This window comes from Elaeis guineensis, chromosome 10 (genome assembly GCF_000442705.2).
Source record: "Elaeis guineensis isolate ETL-2024a chromosome 10, EG11, whole genome shotgun sequence".
NCBI lineage: Eukaryota > Viridiplantae > Streptophyta > Magnoliopsida > Arecales > Arecaceae > Elaeis > Elaeis guineensis.
The window spans coordinates 65,615,475-65,636,378 of record NC_026002.2 but is presented as its reverse complement, the minus strand read 5'-3'; the positions used below and the strand labels follow the sequence as shown (position 1 = coordinate 65,636,378).

The 20,904-nt window shown below is 45.5% G+C and overlaps 2 protein-coding genes across 2 annotated transcripts; both read right to left on the bottom strand.

Annotated features, from left to right (window-relative positions):
• Positions 1-220: 220 nt before the first annotated feature.
• LOC105035121 (uncharacterized) lies at positions 221-844 on the bottom strand. Its single transcript, XM_010910543.4, has one exon. It carries the CDS (start codon positions 727-729, stop codon positions 397-399), a length of 333 nt encoding a protein of 110 aa, XP_010908845.1. The 5' UTR covers positions 730-844; the 3' UTR covers positions 221-396.
• A 9,213-nt stretch (positions 845-10,057) lies between these two features.
• On the bottom strand, positions 10,058-14,234 carry LOC105035120 (serine carboxypeptidase-like 27). The gene is made up of 9 exons (XM_010910542.2): positions 13,775-14,234; positions 13,583-13,678; positions 13,397-13,489; positions 13,193-13,278; positions 12,831-13,091; positions 12,253-12,380; positions 12,038-12,133; positions 10,597-10,702; positions 10,058-10,461 (listed from the first exon to the last, which is right to left on the bottom strand). The coding sequence occupies exons 1-9, from the start codon at positions 14,154-14,156 to the stop codon at positions 10,321-10,323; spliced, it is 1,389 nt and encodes a 462-aa protein (XP_010908844.1). The 5' UTR covers positions 14,157-14,234; the 3' UTR covers positions 10,058-10,320.
• Between the last annotated feature and the right edge of the window lie 6,670 nt (positions 14,235-20,904).

Below are 20,904 nucleotides of genomic sequence, written 5' to 3'. Positions count from 1 at the left end.
AGAAAAGAAAAATCACACCGAGCCCATTAAATCCATTTAAAGTTTACATTTTATCTATTAAATCCTAACTAAATGCTATTCTATCTTCCAACAAAAAACAGTCCTCTTTTCATTTCGAGGAAATAAAACATCAACCTGAGTATATTAAGAATAGCAGATTCCTAAACCGATGAAGTTACTAAACCGATCAAATAGATGGATCGACGAGAAAGGTAGCAGATTAAGCAGAAAGATCACAATTCATTCATTTGGGAAGAAAAAACAAGCACAATCTCAAGCACTCTTCTTTCTAACCCTAAGATCAAAAAAGTTCCAACTAAAGCAAAGACAATTTCCAGCAAGAAAACAGAGCAAAGACCTCGATCTTTTACAGAGGCGTGGGCGTGTGCCCCTCGATCAAGAACCCCCGGTTGCGGAGGATCTGTAGCGGTAGAGCTTTCCGAAGACGTGGAGCGCAGTGACAAAGCCGATGAAGCAGAGGCTCATCACCAGCACGACGGTAGGCGTCATCTTGAGCCCGGGTGCGTCGTCGGTGTAGAACCTCAGCATGTTGCTCCCCGCGGCCCCGCCGCCGAATCCTCCTCCGGCGGAGCCCCCTCCGCCGCCACCCAGCCTCCGTCGCCGCATTCCTGCTGCCGCAGCTGGCGTTCCCCGTGCTCCCACCGTCATCGGCCGTGCCGCGCCCCCGGCGGACGACGACGTCTGCGACTGCGAGCTTCCCCTCGCCATCGCCAATCGACAGAAAGAGATTCAAAGGAACACCAATAAATTTCGTGAGCGATGTCGAAAGAAAGAGATCGAAGAGATCCTGACAAGCGCACCGTGTCCGGCCGGTCAAATGAGGGTTTAGGATCTATCCTGTGAGATATGTTCGGCTGGTCCGGCGGAGCACGGTAAGTGGAGAGTGGTGATTTCGAGTGCGTCCACGTTTCGGTACGGGAGAGGTGTTTATTGCGTGGAAGGAATGGATGGGTGAAAAAGAGGTACAACGGAAAGGGGGGATTCAGGCCTGTGATGCCGCCTGATCTGACACGCAATAGTTCGGCTGCCTTCACGGCGCAAGAAAGTGCATCGCTACCTGTAGAAGCTTTATTAAGGTATACGGTTATAAAGGGAAAAATTATGAATTTTTTTATTAATTTTTATTAAATAATTTTTAAAAATACAGTCATTCGGAATTTATTTTTGAATTTGTCACTTCAAGCAGTAATTTTATGGCCCATCCAAGCCCACCTCGAATCTAGCTGGCTAGATGACACGGGCAAAATTGAAATCATCACTTGGACATATGATTTTATAAAAATTATCACTTGCACCGATCATTTTAGTGAAATCGCTAATCCAATTTTTTTTTTTTTTTTTTTTTCTGTGTATGTAGAGGAGCCACATTGGGTGAGGGCAGCAAAGCCGCATGCGGTCGGAGGTGGTGCGGGCAGTCGGGGGTGGTGTGGGTGGGCGGGGGTGGGTTTGCGGGGATTGGATGAGGGCGACGATGGAGGTTGCCCCAGAGAGCACGGGGTGTGGGTTTGTCGGGAGGCCAAGGGGAGATGCAGGTGGTGGCACAAACAGTCAGAAAGCCAGGGAGCGACGTTGGAGATGCGACGTGGTACTGGAGGGATAGGGTGCATGGAATAGTTGGAGGTAGGGGGGTGGCGTGTGGGAGAAAGAAAAAATAAATAAATAAAAATAAAAATAATAAAAATAATATAAGTATTAAAAATAATAAAATTAATAATAAATTATTAAAAAATTTTAAAATAGAAGATTTTTTGTAATAAAAATAAATTTTAAAATAATGATAAAATATTTTTTAAAAAAAATTTAAAAATAATTATAAAATATTAATTTTAAAAAATTTTGAAATATCAATTTATATAATTATAAAATATTATTTTAAAAAAATAAAAAATTAAAAAAATAATTATAAAATATAATTTATAAAAAGAGCAATCCCCCATGCATTTTTCAAAATCATTTTTTAAAAATAATATTTTATTATTATTTTAGAAATCTATTTTTTTCATTTCTTCCTTCTCCTGTGGCTTCGTGCCGAACACCCACCCCCCTTCGGCGCCATCCGCCGCTCCTCCGCCCAGCTGCCGCTCCTCTATCCAGCTGCCGCTCCTCCGCACTCACATATTCATTTTTTTCAAATTATTTTTAAAAAATATATAGTTTAATTTTTTTGAAAAAATAATAAAATATATGGGTGGGAATGAAAATTTATATAATAAAAAATATTATTTTTTAAAAATAATTTTAAAAAATATATGGATGGACGTGGAGGAGCGGTGATTGTGCGAAGGATCGCTATTTTGGATGGTTTTGTGTTCGCGCAGAGTAGGGTGCAAGCTTGGGCTTCACCAGGGCAGAGAGGTTGGGGGGGGGGGCAGTAGCGTGAGAAGGATGTCCCCTCAAATAATAATATTTTATTATTAATCAAATAATGATAATTAATTATTAATAAAAAATAATAATTATTACTAAATAAAAATAATATTTTTATTAATCAAATAATAATATTTTTATTAATAAAATAATAATATTTTACTATTAATCAAATAATAATATTTTATTATTAATCAAATAATAATATTTTACTATTAAGCAAATAATAATATTTTATTATTAATCAAATAATAGTACTTTAATAATAAAAATATTATTTTTTCACCTTCCCTCCCCTCCCTCTCTGATCCTGGCGAAGCCCTCACTCGTGCCCTCGATTGTGTAATACAATTTTAATTTATTTTTCTCTTATAATATTTTTCTTTTATAATTTATATTTATTGATTTTTATGATAAATATATTTTAAAATAATATTATTAATCAAATAATAATAATAAATTATTATTAATCAAATAATAATATTTTATTATTCATAAAAATAATAATAATAATATTTTATTATTTATTTTTTTTTCTTTTTTTTTCTCCTCTCGTTTCTTCCTTTCCTTCCTCCCACCCCTCGACCGACCTTCTTTTACCGGCGATCGACCTGCACCCACCCCTCTTCGGCATGCCACTCATGGCCCCACCCCACCGCAGTCATCCGCGCCATCCACTGTGGCCTCACACCAATTCTGCCTCGCTACCATAGCCGCCTTCTTCTCCCCTCGCAAGGCACCCATCGCGGCCTCACCTCACCGCCGTCCGTGCCACACTTACCGTCCACCCCCAACTTCATGCTACCACCACTCATTCCCTTCCCTCGGGCCCCGGCGACCATCTGTGCGAACATAAAAATGCCCTCACCCTCCACAACCCCCTCCGCCCTCTCTCACCCCCCGCACGCCCCCTCCCCTCCGACCTCCGGTGGGTTCTCCACTGCCCCCTCTATTCGTCCAAAAAAAAAAAGAAAAACACATCAGTGCCAAGGTACTCGTGAAATCGCCGGTTCAACTGGCGATTTCAACGTGAACGATAATTTGAAAAATAAGATGAAGAAAGAGTATTTTTAAAAATAAAAAATAAAAAATCTTTAAAAATTCTTACATCATAGGTGCAATATCTATTTTTGAGTATGAAAAATTATATCCTACACCACATGCATAACATCAATCACAGTCATTGCAGGAATGCTCTAATATTGGGTGATCCTTTCCTTCTGTTTCCAAGTATTACACCAATTTTCAATTGCTATATAAGATAGAAAAATAAGCAAAGAATTGTCACCGAGACAAAGAAAAGGAAACATGCTTCTCGCCACTTCATCACCTTCCTCTACGAGGGATATTATGCAAATTTGGCTGCAAGTTAACCTTGTAAAGAAATATTGCATGCCAATATATCTTTAACAGGTCCTAGATTTCACAAGAATATACTTATGCAATATATGAATTACATCAGTTTTAGGAAAATGTTTATTTTGTTGTTTATAGATTGAATACAGTAAGAGGGCAAACTATTTCTACAAATACCACCAATGACCATCCATAATGCTATCTTTTCAATAGTTGCAGAACTCCCCTTATCATAGTTTAACCTTTTCTGTAGATTTTGATGAATATTGCTGCTTACATGTTCATTCCAATTGGATACTTCCACACTTTAGCCGATCAATTTAGATGAGGTTCTGTTGGGATATACCGACGGACGACCCCGACCGACGACCGACGGACGACCCTGACCGACCCCGAACGATCCCGACGGACGACTCCGACGAACGACCCCGACCGACCCCGACGGACGATTCTGACGGACGACCCCGACCGATCTTGACGGACGATCCCGACCGACGACCGACGGACGACTCCGACGGACGACCCCGACGGACGACTCCGACGGACGACCCCGACCGACCCCGATGGATGACTCTGACGGACGACCCCGACAGACGACTCCGACGGACGTCCCTGACGGATGACTCCGACGGACGACCCCGACGGACGACTCCGACGGACGACCCCGACCGACGACCGATGGATGACCCCGATGGACGACTCCGACCGACGACCCCGACAGACGGCTGCCGACAATATCCGACCGAAGGTGTGTCGGTCGAACCGACCCATGCTGTTCCCGACCGACCGAGGGTCGAACTCATTACCGACTCACTGTCGGGGGTGGCAGCCGACGTCCGACTTAAGCAAGATACCAGACCAGCTGACGGTGCCTCCGGGTCATCACCCGACGTTCCGGCAGCCGAATACCGACGTATGATCGGCCAGCCCTCCCAAATACCGTACGACCGCTATGGGCTGCTGTCCTGTCAAGGACGTGCTGTGTGACCACCCTGGAACATTGTCCTGCCAAGGACATGGGTTGATTCTGACAACCCGCGGTGATTTGACAGTCCACGATGATTCTGACAGCCTCCGACGATTTGACAACTCCTCCCATTGTCTGTGCCATTAATGACGGTGCCATACCATGCTCCACTATATATATCGGGGAAGGCAACAGTGCTAGAGGTCCATTCGAAACCCCTGAACCCCTCCTCTCTAGCTCTCGCTCTCTCTCGTTGAGCTCCTTGTTTTCTTTTCACTGTTGCCTAGTCTCCTCTCTGACTTGACCGTCGGAGGGTCCCCGCCGGAGCCACCTCCGGTCAGTACGGACTTTCTTTTGCAGGCGCTCGTTCCCGGCGACCAGGCGACGAGGGGATTGGCCGCAACAGATTGGCGCACCAGGTAGGGGGGCGGATCAACAGCACCAGGGATTATAGCCCCCACGGAATCCAAGATGACCAAGATAAGAGCTCAGCGATCGAGGATCACTGGATCGGCGAGGCGCTCTTCCCGCCGGGAAGAGGCCTCTCCTCCGCCTTCCATGGCAGAACCTAGCTCTCCGCATCCTGCGGTGACCACGGAGGCACAGATCGCGGCGATCGTGCGGCAGATGACCGTGCTGACAGATGCGGTCAAAAGTCTTCAGCAACAACCGGCCCGATCGTCGCCCTCACCGGTCGAGCAACCGACGGCACATCCGATGCCCTCCAAGAGCAGCCGCCGACGCCCGCGTCGGTCTCCGTCGCCCCCTCGGGAGCACCTGCCACAGCGCTCCCACCGAGAGGAGGAGGGGCGGCCGCGGTGTGACACCCATCGGTCTCGACGGCCCTCTCCCTCCCAGCTGGAGCGGGCGAGGAAGGAGAAGCGGTCGCGGACACCGTCCGCCTCTCTCTCGGACTCATCGGGAGACTCCACCCCTGGGGTCTCTCAGCACCGACGGATCGACGACTACGAACGCAGGTTCGAAGAAATCGACCGTCGGCTCGCCAAGCTGCAGGTGGACGGACAGAAGTCCTCGAATGACGTCGACTTCCAAACCGCCCAGCCTCTCTCCCGACTTATCCTCGATGAACCGATCTCCGGTCGGTTCAAGATGCCATACGTGGAGCCTTACGACGGCTCCACCGACCCAGTCGACCACTTGGAGAGCTACAAGGCTCTCATGACGATTCAAGGGGCAACCGACGCTCTTCTTTGCATCGGCTTCCCCGCCACGCTCCGCAAAGCTGCCAGGACCTGGTACTCCGGTCTTCGATCAGAAAGTATCCACTCCTTTGGATAGCTCGAGCACTCTTTCGTGGCCCACTTCAGCACCAGCCGGAAGCCGCCACGAACCTCGGACAGCCTCTTTTCCCTCAAACAAGGAGAAAACAAGACGCTCCGACACTTCGTGGCGTGATTCAACGCGGCTACGCTTGAGGTTCGGGACCTCAATGAAGACATGGCCATCTCGGCCATGAAGCGAGGGCTGAGGGCATCCCGGTTCACATACTCTTTGGACAAGACCCTCCCCCGAACGTACGCTGAATTACTTGAGCATGTGTACAAGTACATGCGCGCAGACGAAGGAGCTTCCGACTGGCGCCTGGCCGAGCCCAAGGGCCCGAAGGAGAAGCGGAGGAAGGGTCGGGACCCTGCTGAACCCAGCAGGCCCCCCACCGATAGACGGGTCTTATCCCGATGACGGAGTCCGAGACCAATGCATCGCAGGTATGACTCCTACACCCCTCTCTCCGCTCCTCGTGCGCAGATTCTACGACGGAGATCGAAGGAGTGGAATATCTGCGACGACCTCTGCCTTTGAAGGCAAAATGCCTCGACCAACGTGGTCTGATCGTCGATCCAATAGCTCGATCGTTGATCGCCGAATCTACGACTCCGTCGCCGAACTGATCGCCGATCGCCGAACCAATGGCTCGATCGTTGATCGTCGAATCTACGACTCCATTGCCGAACTGATCGTCGATTGCCGAACCAACGGCTCGATCATTGATCGTCGAATCTACGACTCCATCGTCGAACTGATTGTCGATCGCCAAACCAACGGCTCGATCGTCGATCGATGAATCTACGACTCCGTCGCCGAACTGATCGCCGATCGCCGAATCTATGACTCCGTCGTCGAACTAATCGTCGATCGTCAAACCAACGGCACAATCTACGTCTCGAACGCCGACGACACATCGAATTCTATGGTGAAGATCGAAGGGATGGAACATCTACGACGGCCCCCACCTCTGAAGGCAAAAGGGCTTCGACCAATGCGGCTGGCTAACTTGCCAACTTAGCTTCGACTAAGAAAGGGCAAAATGCCAAGACAACCGTGACATACCCGCCCGACCAAGGTCTGGGCAACGGGTATTCGACTTGCGACATACCGACCCGGTCACGACCGGTCGAAGGATATTCGGCTTGCCACCGTCTATCATACGACTCGACATGCTACGTCGATGGATATTTGACTTGCGACATACCAACCCGGTCACGACCGATCGAAGGATATTCGGCTTGCCATCGTTTATCATACGTCCCGACGTGCATGCCCAACCAAAGGCCGGACAATGGATTTTCGACTTGCCATTGTTATCCTATTCGAATACGTCGGACGCTACTCGACTATCAGACTCTGCAGAATGATCGTGTCGACGAGCAACGTTCGGAGGTTGGCCGACCTCCGACCCGACGTGCATGCTCGACCTACTGTCGAGACGACCGACATCGGATCGTTCGTTGATGCGATCTCCAGAGTCGGGGCAAGACGTGACGGAAAACCACTCCTTTCGTCCGAAGCCGTCGCCCACATGTTCACGCGAGCCAACACGACATCGGACTCAGGAGTGGAGGGGGCAACTGTTGGGATATACTGACGGACGACCCCGACTGACGACCGATGGACGACCCCGACCGACGACTCTGACGGACGACCCCGACCGACCCCGATGGACAACTCCGACGGACGACCCCGACGGACGACTCCGACGGACGACCCCGACCGACGACTGACGGACGACTCCGACGGACGATCCTGACGGACGACTCCGACGGACGACGCCGACGGATGATTCCGACGGACGACCCCGACCGACCCCGATGGACGACTCTGACGGACGATCCCGACGGACGACTCTGATGGACGACCCCGATGGACGACCCCGACCGACGACCCCAACGGACGACCCCGACCGACGACCGATGGATGACCCCGACGGATGACTCCGACCGACGACCCCGACAGACGGCTGCCGACAATATCCGACCGAAGGTGTGTCGGCCGAACCGACCTATGCTGTTCCCGACCGACCGAGCGGTCGAACCCATATTACCGACTCACTGTCGGGGGTGGCAGCCGACGTCCGACTTAAGCAAGATACCAGACCAACCGACGGTGCCTCTGGGTCATCATCCGACGTCCCGGCAGCCGAATACCGACGTATGATCGGCCAGCCCTCCCAAATGCCGTACGACCGTTATGGGCTGCTGTCCTATCAAGGACGTGCTGTGTGACCGCCCTGGAACATTGTCCTGCCAAAGACATGGGTTGATTCTGACAACCCGCGGCGATTTGACAGTCCACGGCGACTCTGACAGTCTCCGGCGATTTGACAACTCCTCACATTGTCTGCGCCATTAATGACGGTGCCATGCCGCGCTCTACTATAAAATGGAGAAGGCAACAGTACTGGAGGAGGTCTTTTCGAAACTCTCGAGCTCTCCCTCTCTAGCTCTCGTTCTCACTCTCTCCTCTTGAGCTCTTTGATTTCTTTATACTGTTGCCTAGTCTCCTCTCTGACTTGACCGTTGGAGGGTCTTCATCGGAGTCACCTTCGATCAGTGTAAATTTTTTTTGTAGGTGCTCGTTTTTGGTGATCAGACGATGAGAAAATTGGCCGCAACGGGTTCTGTGTTGCTCGCAGCAAATACGTATATTTTTGTGGCAGGGAAAGTCCTCGCAAGGGTTCACTCAAAATTTGATTGATAGATGTGCTTCCGCAGATATTTATATTTGTGCCATTATATATTTTTGTCGAAAACCTAAGGCAACTCAATCAGCAGACACCGCACAAAAAGCTTACAGCATGTATATTCGTTTAGTTACCATAAAATTATAATTCCCGTCTTCCAACCCAGAACGTTATTACCGGGCGCCTTAGCCATAGCAATTTGTCTCACTGGTTTACAGGATTTCTTGCTTCCCACTATTTACCATTGCTTCCTTCACCTGCATTACCATCCTCAGCTAAGAAATGATTTCCAATCAAATACAGTAGTTAATAACTTAGACCTCTCCACTGAATGGGAATGCATAATAAGGTCAATCAGACCATTAAGGATGTGCAAGGGAACAAATATGAGCTCTAGTTATGGTGTGATCGTTAAGAGTGCGTTTGGTTATATTTTTTAATTTTTAATTTTTAAAAAATATTTTTTTATTTTTTTTATTTTTATTATTAAGTAAAAATAAAAAAATAAAAAATATATTTGATAATTACGTTTTAGGGACGGCAGGCTCGATAAAAGAGAAAGATTAGGAAGGGAAGGAGAAAGGAAACTTTTTGGTTCGATGTTTTCGAGGTGTGGGAGCAAAAAAAAAGCTGAAAAGTAATTTTTGAAAAGTAAAAGAAATATATTTTACATATAAAATAATTATTTTAATTTTTTTGATTTTAATTTTTAATTTTTAATGATGTTATCAAATATTACTTTTTAATTTTTATTTTTCAAAAATTTAAAAATAAAAAAAATATTTTTTTAATAATTAACCAAATACAACCTAAATTTCTAACTGGAGTTGAAGACAAGCACATTCCTGAAAATTAATTGGGGACTAATAGTGAATATTCTTCACATATGATAAATTGATGATTGATATATATACATTTAGTGGAATGTTGGTGGAATTATTTGATTCTGAATGTCTTGATTCAATAAATTTAGGAGGTATTTGATTGGAGAAAGTGGGAATCTAAAATCAAAATCGGAATGGTTGAAAGAAGTTTCATTGCGATTCCGATTCAAGAATGAAATGGGAATAGATCAATCTATATAAAACTCAATTTTTATTCTCTTATATGAATTTAATTTTTTATTTAAATTTTAATTTCAATTATAAATTAAATATTTTAAAAAATTTAATTATTTTTATTTTAATTTTTATTTTAATTTTGATTACGAATCAAACGCTCCCTCAGTGGAATCCGCAACAATTCAAGTAAAAGCATTTCTGGACGGCAAGGAATATTTTGTTCTGAAGTCATTTCAGGCTTGAATTCAAAGCAGTAGACAGGTATAAATGGAGGTACTTGCATACAGTGGCACAGAACACGATGGATGTTCTTCAGACTTGCTTAATAAATACATATGCAATAAAATAAAAACTGCACATGATATTGGCTCCACTGTTCTTTATTGGTGGTCAGCCTTGATTCATACAACTGGTATGGAACATTGGCTGATAAAAATAAATTCTAATATTTCTGGAAGAATTGCGAAGTCAAATTAAAAAATAATTCAAATGCACTATACGATAATAATTTTCCTTTATCTAAAAGCTTATCTCTTTTCTTGCCGGTGCGACTATCTTGCTCTAAGAGGTTAGCTAGGCATGGGCTTATTCTGCAAGAAATGCCTGAATAGTATCAGAGCCTGTCGAGGGCGATGAAGTGGAACCTCATGTCCTGCTCCGGTGATGGTTACAAAGGTAAGACCTTTATATACTTGACTCCAGCCACCCACCTATCACATGAAAAAGACAAAGGATAGGAATAACAAAAAAAAAGGAAAAGGAGAGCAATTAGCTCTGAAATGGAAACCTCCAGTTTGATTATTGGCCTAGGATGGCCATTCTGAAGATGGCTTTCTTGGACTAACCTTTCCATGGTCATACCATGGATACCATCTGCGAAGGGTTGGGAGCTCGAGAGCGTCGATCGAATATCTAGTTGCGGTCACAGGCACTACTGCATCTGTGTCTCCACTGTCAAAAGGTGCAGTGGAGAGACAAGTAAATAGAAGCAGCAACGGGAACTCAGAGCAATTTATGAGTTTGAAATAATTTGCACAATCCACAGATCTGTGAAATTATCTTCATCCATCACCAAGCAACATACTATTTCATTCATCATTTGTGTATTTACCATTAATTTTAAATAATTCATACAAAGAATTTATGCTTTTATAATTTTCTTTCCCCCTATTTTCAGCTTTTAATTCCAAATTCTAGACCATCCAAAAAGATTACTGAAACCAGCCGGCTTTATCTTACTTTTCTAGGTCAGCTTTATTAATCCATCTCCAGTATTCATAAGAAAAAAATATAAACACAAAGCATTTTAGACTTGATCATGGATATCTGGAAGAACTAAAAAGGTAAACTTCAGACCTCACACTGTGAGCATAAAAAGAAGTTGCAATCAGAAAAATAAGGCTGAGATAGCTGTAGTGTAACTTTACAGAACATTGAGCAATCTGGTACATGTGCAGCTGAGATAGCTCCAGTGTGACTTCATGGAACATTGAGTAATCTGGTAAAGGTGCACTCGGTTTAACATAATTCATGTTCATATCTAGTTAGACTAACCAAAAATATAGTACTTCTTTTCAGGTTACTCTATGTATGTGTGTCATTCATGTTCATATCTAGATAGACTAACGTAAAATGGGGCACTCCCTTTTTTTGTTTTTTGTGTACATGTGTCTTTGGATAAGCAATAGAAGAAAAAAAAAAAAAGGAAGTACACAAATCCACACATCTTATATGTTGATATGCTACATTACATGAGGCAAAAGATGTAAGTATGTTTTCTTATTGTCAGGCAAGATATTAAAATTCTATACATTGAGACCCCCGCATCCTGATATTGTGAAGTTTCAAGCATTAGGCAGCATAAATAGCTCTATAAATACAATACTAGACAGCATATTATTTAAGTAGCAAACAATAGCAATAAAAGCAGGACCCACGTATACAAAAATTATATGTTTCTCTTTGTGCTCAAAATACAAGTCTTTATTTTTTTTTTCTTTAGGTAAACCATATAAAGAAATAGTAACAATTTGTTCCCTCCATCATGAGCTTTCTTTCTGGTGTTTGATTTTCAGTAAAAGTTACTTTTATTCCACTGATGCCCCATATAAGCTGGTTCTAGCAGGCATTTTTTTATGCAAGCTTCCTAAAAGTTAAAGCATGCTCCATAATAAAGGTGAGAACACATTATATGTCCCAATTGCTACACAGCAGGCAGATGATGATGTGGAAAATTCATAGTTAAAGATTTATATAACATAAAATACATTAATTGAGAGCCCATACCTGAACACCCATATTCTTACACCAGCTGCAATTAGCTCTTGATAGATAGGAAGCATGGATCTAGGAGAATCTGCCCAGTAGTTTCCAACGATATCACTGTCACAAGGCATTTTATAACCATTTTTCTGTTAGTTTACAAAAGAAAACTAACTTGAAAGTTCACTAAATATAAAAACAGAGAAATCATATTATATCTCTAGAATAAGCAAACCAACCTGCATGTATCCCAGGCATAACGAATCCCAGTAACATTAGCATGGAGTGCCCTCTGCACTTCTGGGCGATTGTAGTACACCTTGGCATACCTATCAGTGCAGGGATCATAGGCTCTGGACATCCAAGGCTGAGGATGAATAAATTAGATATAAGATGCAGGGAAAATATATCAAAGGTCAAAACTCTAACACCCTCTTGACAACATGCACTAAATTTAAATTGTACAACAATGATTCTCATAGTCCATACTAGGAAACATCTAAGTTGCCAAAATATACACTCCATATGGGAAAATAATCTAAATAAATCAAAAGAACTATAGTCGCATAATTGACATTGCATATTCGCATAATTGACATTGCATATTTTACGTCCATCGACATTGTTAAAGTGGCATGCAGATCAATTGATCGTTCCCGGTTTAAAGTCACATTATAATGCTCCAAAAACGCCTTTCATTTGTTTTCTTTTGTGAAGAAAAGGAAGATGAAAATTGCAAGACACTCCATTTGTATTGACAAACAAAATCTAGAATATTTTCCCAGAAAAGGTAGCTAGAGGTGTGCAGAGAACTTACATAGCGACCCTTTAAGTTGCGTTTCAGTGCGCTGCTGTCGTTGCAGGGGCGCGTGTAAATGCTGTATGGATCAATGTTCCCTTGTTCTGAACCAGCAATGTTGAGGTTCTTCACACACTCGGCAGAAGGGTGTTGAGAGGATTGGAGGTTGCATGTGGCCCTAAGATTATGGTATGTGGTGTCCGAGATCAGGCCATGTGCCCACCAGTACTCAAAGGTGCCCACATAGTCATGGAAATCATCAGTAACAGCATTCCCCACCTGACACAACAATTCATCAAAAGAAATAAAATTCGAGTCCAATTGCATTCATAAAGCTCTAGAAATAGAAGGGGAGCAGCAATCAGAAACTTCTTATTGACCATGAAACCCTTGAAGTTAATGATTGGATTCTGAACGTCCTTGTTCTTCTGAACGATAACCTGAGACAACTGAGGAACATAATGCCCTGAAATGTAGTTGATAATTGATAAGAAATCGAACCAATGACATCAAATAGATCGATTCAAAGCACAAGAAACAAAAGTGGAGCAAAAAAGAAAAAAAACTGATCAGTAAAATAACACCTGCATAGCTCTCTCCGGCGATATAAAATTCCCGATACTTATATTGCGGAAACCTCTCGAACCAATTCACAAGAAAAACGTATGCATCCGTAGCTGCAATAAGAGAAGAAGAAAAAGACAGTGACATTGTTTCAATCGTGAAACATTACTCCTGACAAACATCATTATCACAGGCGAGAGTAAAACCTGTCCTCCGGTCACCAGCGGTGTACAGATCCATCGAAAAATTCGAATAGGAGAAACCAACGCCAGCCGGCGACTCCAAGAAGAGCACATTCGCCACTACAAATACCATAACAAACAAAAATTGAGATCCAACAGAAACCAAATCACCTCAAGAATTCGTAAACTAGGGGGCAGGGAGGGCATTGGGATCACCATTGTTCCAAGCGTGGCGATTGAGGTATAGGGTGTAGCCATCAGGGCGAATCCGGAAGGGGCCAAGCTCCTCGGAGGCGCCGTAGGCGATGGAGGAGCAGCCCGGCCCGCCGTTGAGCCAGAGGACAAGTGGCGCCGGCTGGGCCGCCGGCGGGGCCTCGACGAGCCAGTAGAAGAGGGCCCGGCCGGCGCTCGGGTCGACCGTCACGTAGCCGGAGTACTGGGAGAAGGCCACATTGGTGGGCTGGCCGGGGAGCTCAGTGATCCGGTCACCCTCCTGCTCTGCCGCTAATAAGAGCCCACCCCTCAACCTCAATAGTAGAAGAAATAGTAGCAATGCAGTAGTAGTCGTAGTCGTCTTGGTGGTAAAGAAGACCTCCATTGCCGGTTTTGGGTTGAGGGGAGCCCCAAAAGAGAAAGGGAGAGGAGGGAGGCGAGATTCCCTTCCCGCTAAAGAAGAAGAAGAGAGAGAAGGGAGGGAAAAGGGTGAGTGGGGCCAGGAGAGACCGTTGACGTTCCGGTCACAAAGCTTTTTGGTTGCTTTAGGGTAGTTGTCAGGGGTGGGCCAAAAAATCCGGCTGGGCCGTGAACTCGGTTAGAAACGACCTTATCGGATTTATATCTATTTTTTAAATTTTGATTTAATTTTGATTCGAAAAATTGATTTTGATTTGAATTTTTAGAAAATCGATTTAAATTGTTTCAACCTTATCCGATCCAATCATGCGTATACGAACAAATATATATATTTAAATCCAATCCCCCAACTTGATTACATCTATATGTATCTTTTCTTATAATTTTTTAATATAAAATAATTTTTTAATATAAAATAATTTTTTATTAAAGATTTAGCCTTCTTATCAATTCTATATAAAATAAATTTTTAATATTTAAACTTACTCCAGGGTATTCGGTCTAATTCATTGAACATCAGCACGATGATTCAAATCAAACGTTTCACATTAATTTTCAATAATTTTTGTAGATAATCAATTTAATTTCGATTTAAACTTTTAAAAAGTAATTTAAATTTATTCTTTTCCGGATTTAGCTCCAAACGGATCCCATCCATGTGCGTCTCTATATTAGTTATTTAAAGGAAGGGATTGGCGATTGTTAGCATTAATTAATTAATTAATGAGTTAATGTAAACTCTGGACCCAAACAGTGCACCTAAACTCATTTTTTAACGCCATGTGGCATGAGATGATTGGTGATATTCAAGGGGACCACGTGACACGTGGCAGTCAAGCTTCCATGCGGTTCAATGCTCGGGGCCCATAGCATTCTTATAATTTATTATTAGGTTAGAGACTTAGCACAAGGGGTTAGAAAAAGTGGGCATTCATGGATGGAAGAAGGAAGCATCTCGGAGGGCGACGAGGGAGGTGAGAATTGGGTGCGGAAAACGACGGATTTACTCTCTGGCAAGTGGTGGGACCACGGAATAGTTAGGAATGAGCTGGGTAAGTTAACAGCTTGGTCGGTTTTCGTGGTTGCCGTTTACGGTGCCGACATGGGTGGACTTGCCGCTTGGTTTTATTATAACTAGTCTAGTCCCGCTCATGATTGATAAGAATAATTATTGGTTTTGCACCGGCTTTGGCTCCGTTTCCCACCTGACTGCCCTCCTGATTGCATGATTACAAGGAGTGGGATAATTTTGGTTGCATGCTGTTGATGGCTGTGATTGGACCTAAACAATTATATGGTGGTCAGGAAAAAAATATTATAATGGTTAATTAATTTTCTCAATAGTATAATGTGGGTAGACCGCAAATACCAGGTAGAGCTTTCATGCTGGTGGACTAATTAGTATTCTTGCTAACAAATGTAGCCTATCATTTCCGCTGATGCTTTAATTAGATAGCATCATTTTATTTTAAATATTCATCCAATTTTTTGAAAAGGTTTGCAATTTTGTTAGAGGAATCAAGAGGGAACGAACTAAGTTTTCCAATTTCCTTCTTCCATACATCCTCAAACTGTAGTCTCCCTTGATTTTAATATACACATAATTGTTATTATTCTTTTCAGTGTAAACACATAATTGTTATTATTCTTTTCAGTGGAGACAACATAATTGTAATTGAGGATGGGTGTGCTCAAGAAAGCTTCCAAATCTTATTCTTCTTTTTTCACACCTCTTTCATGAAGCAATCATGAGTACAGAAGTTGTATCCTGCTAAAACGGCAACCGCAGTCCCTCAACATTTTTCTGAAGTGTGACATAAGAAAAAACAACTAGCAGCTGCCCTTCTTTTTTTTTTTTTTTTGCCTTCCGAAACAATGATGAATATATGGACCACTAGATAATATTACATAAGATTTTAGTTAGCCAATGAATAGAATCACCTTTAGATGCCAAAATCTTCATTTGTCAACGTAAAGTATCCTGGATAGATTGTTGAAGACTTCAAGCTTCCCTTGGAAAGATTTGAATCTACACAAGATATCACAAAAGAACGTATCTTAAGAAGAAGCCTGCACCGATATCCTGCTGTCCTCCATATTAAATGATGTAAGATTCTTGTACGTTGCTTCCTTCGCTTGTCCGTCACGTCTCAGTGCCATCTTCTTATGGCCATTTCTTTTCTTTGATCTTCAAGCATGAATCACCTGAATACTGAAGCAAGCTGTTATGAAAGATGTTGCATCAAGATTTCGGCGGAAGCTGATGTGAACAAGAGCGAAAAATAGTTTAAGAACTGAGATATCGTAAGAGAGCTACAAAAAAAATCCACATATATTGAGAGTTCTCCGATGAAAAATTTTTCGATATCTAAATCAGTTTGAACTTGAAAATAATAAAAAAGAGAGCATATTAGCTTTTCTAAAGTGTCATCTTATTATCTCTTTACATAGAAATGAAGATGTAAACTGTCATGTAAGCCGATAGATCAGATCATTATCTGTTAGGTCGTTAGGATAGAAAATCTGCGTACTAAGTTGTTAGCCCATGTTCTAGAAGTTTGTTGAGAAGATTCCAATTAATTGCTCATACGATTGGCCGTTTGAGATCGATATGTATCCGAGGCTCTGGTCTGGATGTGTCATCATTGGTGCACAACCGATTGCCTCGTGTAGTTAGCAAGTCCCCATCTTGAGGTTGGCTGGCACTTAATTCGGAGGTCGAACAGAAGCCGACAGGATTATTTCCTTTTGGCTCTCTCATTACGGTAATGGCGAGTTATCAATTTATGATCAGAGATAAAGTTCGATGAAATTGTCCACTTCGTTATTAGGACATCATTTAGAATTCTTCTCGATATAAAGAGTACAAAGGTTAAAATTTCAAACCATCAGATTTTAAAGGGCCTTCAGTAATGTGTCATGGTAAGTTCCAATCCAATCATGATGCCAATGAATACAAGAGCAGGACAGATATGGTCACATTGAGATCTTGAAAGATGAATATATGTTCAAGTGGGTATTGATTGATTGAATTACCTGACTTAAATCAAAGAGCAATTGAATGCATCACGAGCTTAAGATTTTTCAGAATAAATTCAAGGCAATGCATGTAGAGTTCTTACAAACCACCGGTCATCTTACCATGCTAATAATGGTGGTTTATAAAAGGGCTACGGTGGACATACATGATTAATATTAGCTTATTTCATGGGTGCACAATTGCTGAAAAGCTTTGGGAAAATATCCTTTATTTGTAAAACATATCAGGAGACATTTGAATGAAACTACTTACGTAAATTATTGAGCAACCATTCGCTGATGGGCTAATATTATGGACATGAAATATGATAATTATTACATCAAGGAATTAGGGATTCATGCATGGACATCAAATATAATGTGCATGTAACTATGCATCTTGTTGGGTATAAAATACCCTCAGTCGAAGTTCTCAATGCGATTAACCCTCGCGAGTCTCCTCCGACTCCGACTGCAAGCAGACTTCGCTCGGACTCCCACGGGAGCCGGGCTCCGTCTCCAACCTCAACTGCTGACACTCCAGCCGGACTCCTACGGGAGCCGGACTCCGCCCACAACTCCAACTACCAGTAGACTCTGCCCGGACTCCTACGGGAGCCGGGCTCCGTCAAAAACTTCAACTGCAGATAGACTTTGACCGGACTCCTACGGGAGACGGGCTCCGTCACCAACTTCAACTGCAAGTAGACTTTGATCGGACTCCTACGGGAGCCTGATCTCGCCAGCTACAGGGAGACTTCGTCCGAACTCCTACGGGAGCCGAACTTCGTTCCCAACCTCAGCTGCTGAAAGGCTCCAGCCGGACTCCTACGGGAGCCGGACTCCGCCCACAACTCCAACTGCCAGTAGACTCCGCCCGGACTCCTACGGGAGCCGGGCTCCGTCACCAACTTCACTTACAGGTAAATTCTGTCCGGACTCCTACGGGAGCCGGACTCCGCCCCCGACTTCGCTTGCAGGTGAACTTCGTCCGGGCTCCTACGGGAGCCGGACTTCGCACCTGACTTTAATTGTAGGAAGACTCCGCACGGACTCCTACGGGAGCCGGGCTCCGCCCACAACTCCAACTGTTGGTAAGCGCCGCCCGGACTCCTACGGGAGCCGGACTCCGTCCCCGACTTCAACTGCTGGTAAGCTCCGTCCGGACTCCTACGGGAGCCGGACTTCGCACCTGACTTTAATTGCAGGAAGACTCCGCCCGGACTCCTACGGGAGCTGGGCTCCGCCCACAACTCAAACTGCTGGTAAGCACCGCCCGGACTCCTACGGGAGCCGGGCTCCGTCCCCAACTTCAACTGCAAGGAAGACTCCGTCCGGACTCCTACGGGAGACGGGCTCAGTCCCTGACTTCAACTACTGGTAAGCTCCGTTCGGACTTCTATGGGAGCCGGACTTCGCACCTGACTTTAATTGCAGGAAGTCCTCATCCGGACTCCTATGGGAGCCGGACTCCGCCCACAACTCTAACTGCCAAGCAGACTCCGCCCGGACTCCTACGGGAGCCGGGCTCCGTCACCAACTTCAACTGCTGGTAAGCTTCGTCCGGACTCCTACGGGAGCCAGATTTCGCCCCTGACTTTAATTACAGGAAGACTCCACCCGGACCCCTACGGGAGCCGGGCCTCGTCCCCGACTCCGACTGCAGACAGACCTCATCCGGACTCCTACGGGAGCCAGACTCCGCCCACAACTTCGACTGCAAGCAGACTCCGCCCGGACTCCTACGGGAGCCAGGCTCCGTCCCCGACCTCAACTGCTGGAAGGCTTCGCCCGGACTCCTACGGGAGCCGGACTCCGCCCTCGACTTTGACTGCTGGTAAACTCCGTCCGAACTCCTAAGGGAGCCGGACTTCGCCCTTGACTTTGAGTGCAGGTAGACCTCACCCCGGCTCCTACGGGAGCTAGACCTCGTTTCCGACTCCGGCTGCGGGAAGACCTGTCCGGACTCTCACGGGAGCCGGACCTCGTCCCCAACTTCGATCGAAGGAAGACTTCATCCGGACTCTTACGGGAGCCGGACTCCGAGCTCCTCTCAAACGGATAGCTAACCACCCCTCTCCGCCAGACACTCCAGCCGAACTTCAGCCGACAGGTCTGCACTCCCTGGCGGGCCGCAGTAACGGCCATGACTCTGCTCCACTTCCTGCGATGGATTCCGTGCGGCTCCATTACTCCCTGGCAGACCGCTATGATGCCCACGATCCTGCTCCACTTTCTGCGATGGATACCGCGTGATTCTTTCATCCTCTGGCAAGTCGCGACAACGGACGCCGCTCCACTCTCCGCGACAGACTCCACGTGGCGTGTCCTGGTGATAGCCACGATTCCACCCCACTACTCTTCGCAACAAACTCCCCCTGACTCTAAGCAGTCCACTGCCAGACGGTTACAGACGTCGCTATCAGTCTGTTGCACCCTCCGCCTATAAAAAGGGGGACCCCAGATACGTTATTCTCTAAGCTCTCATTTTTACCTAGAAATTCTGCTAAAATTTTCGTTCGAGCACTCCATTCTTATTGAGGCAGAGAACTGACTTGAGCGTCGGAGGGTCTTGTCGGAGCAACCCCACCTCCGGTTTAGACTTCTTTTGCAGGTCCCGACGGTGACCGCGACTCCAGCTTCTCCGACGTAAGCGTATTCTTGCACCAACAGGATTGACGCTAGAAGGAGGGCCTGTGTCTTCGTCGTATCCTTGTTCTTAAAGGAGTGCTCAACGGGACCGCCCCTGGGCATCTTTTTCGGTGTCCTATCCTCCTTCCTCCACTTGATCTTTGCTCGATGCCTCCCCGCAAGGCGTTCATGCGACGATCCACGGCCTTCGCGGTCAGATCTCAGGCTCCGGCCTCACCTCCAGTTTCCCAACCTCCTCCTCCTCCTCCGGCGACGGCGGTCGGCGCGGAGCAATTTGATCTGCTGGCGTAGCAGGTCAGAGGCCTCACTGAAGCCGTGCAGGCCATGCAGCAGCAGCAGCCGCAGGCATCGGTGCGCCTGGAAAGAGTGTCACTGGAACACCAAAATCCAACGGTGGGGCGGGCCACTTGGACCAGCCGTCCCATCTTTCCTGGAAAGATGAACCCGAGGGTGGAGAGCCCTCAATCGGATCACGACTCCACCCCTGGAAGATCCCTACCCCCATTCTGCCAGAGGACCCTCGAGACCCGAAGTCGAGAGGATTTCCTAGACCGAAGACTCCAAGAGATGAACCGGCGGATCGAAGAACTCCGCCACGCTCCCCCCGCTTATGGTGAGGATATTTGCACTGACCCTCCCTTTTCTCAAATGATCATGCAGGAACCGATCCCGTCAAACTTCAAACTCTCCCAGTTCGAAAGCTACGACGGGACTTCGGACCCAGTTGATCATCTGGAAGCCTTCCGGACGATAATGCTGCTTCATGGTACTCCCGACGCCAATCTATGCCGAGCCTTTCCATCCACCTTGAAGGGAGCGGCGAGAAACTGGTACTCGACACTGAAGTCGGGTACCATCTTTTCTTTCGATTAGATGAGCCACCAATTCGTGGCCCATTTTGTCAGTAGCCGGCGCCCCCGGAAGGGTTCAGAGTCCCTCATCAATATCAAGCAGAGGGAAGGGGAGTCCATTCGGGCCTACATCAACAGTTTCAATGTCGCAGCACTGGAGGTCCGGAATTTGGACCAATCGGTAGCAATGGC

Excerpts from the sequence above, each read along its gene's own strand:
- LOC105035120 (XM_010910542.2), bottom strand. The coding sequence starts at position 14,156 with ATGGAGGTCTTCTTTACCACCAAGACGACTACGACTACTACTGCATTG. Across the intron at positions 13,679-13,774 it reads TCGCCACGCTTGGAACAATG|TGGCGAATGTGCTCTTCTTG; the intron begins GTGATCCCAATG and ends TGGTATTTGTAG. Across the intron at positions 12,134-12,252 it reads TATGCCTGGGATACATGCAG|TGATATCGTTGGAAACTACT; the intron begins GTTGGTTTGCTT and ends GCCTTGTGACAG.
- LOC105035121 (XM_010910543.4), bottom strand. The coding sequence starts at position 729 with ATGGCGAGGGGAAGCTCGCAGTCGCAGACGTCGTCGTCCGCCGGGGGC.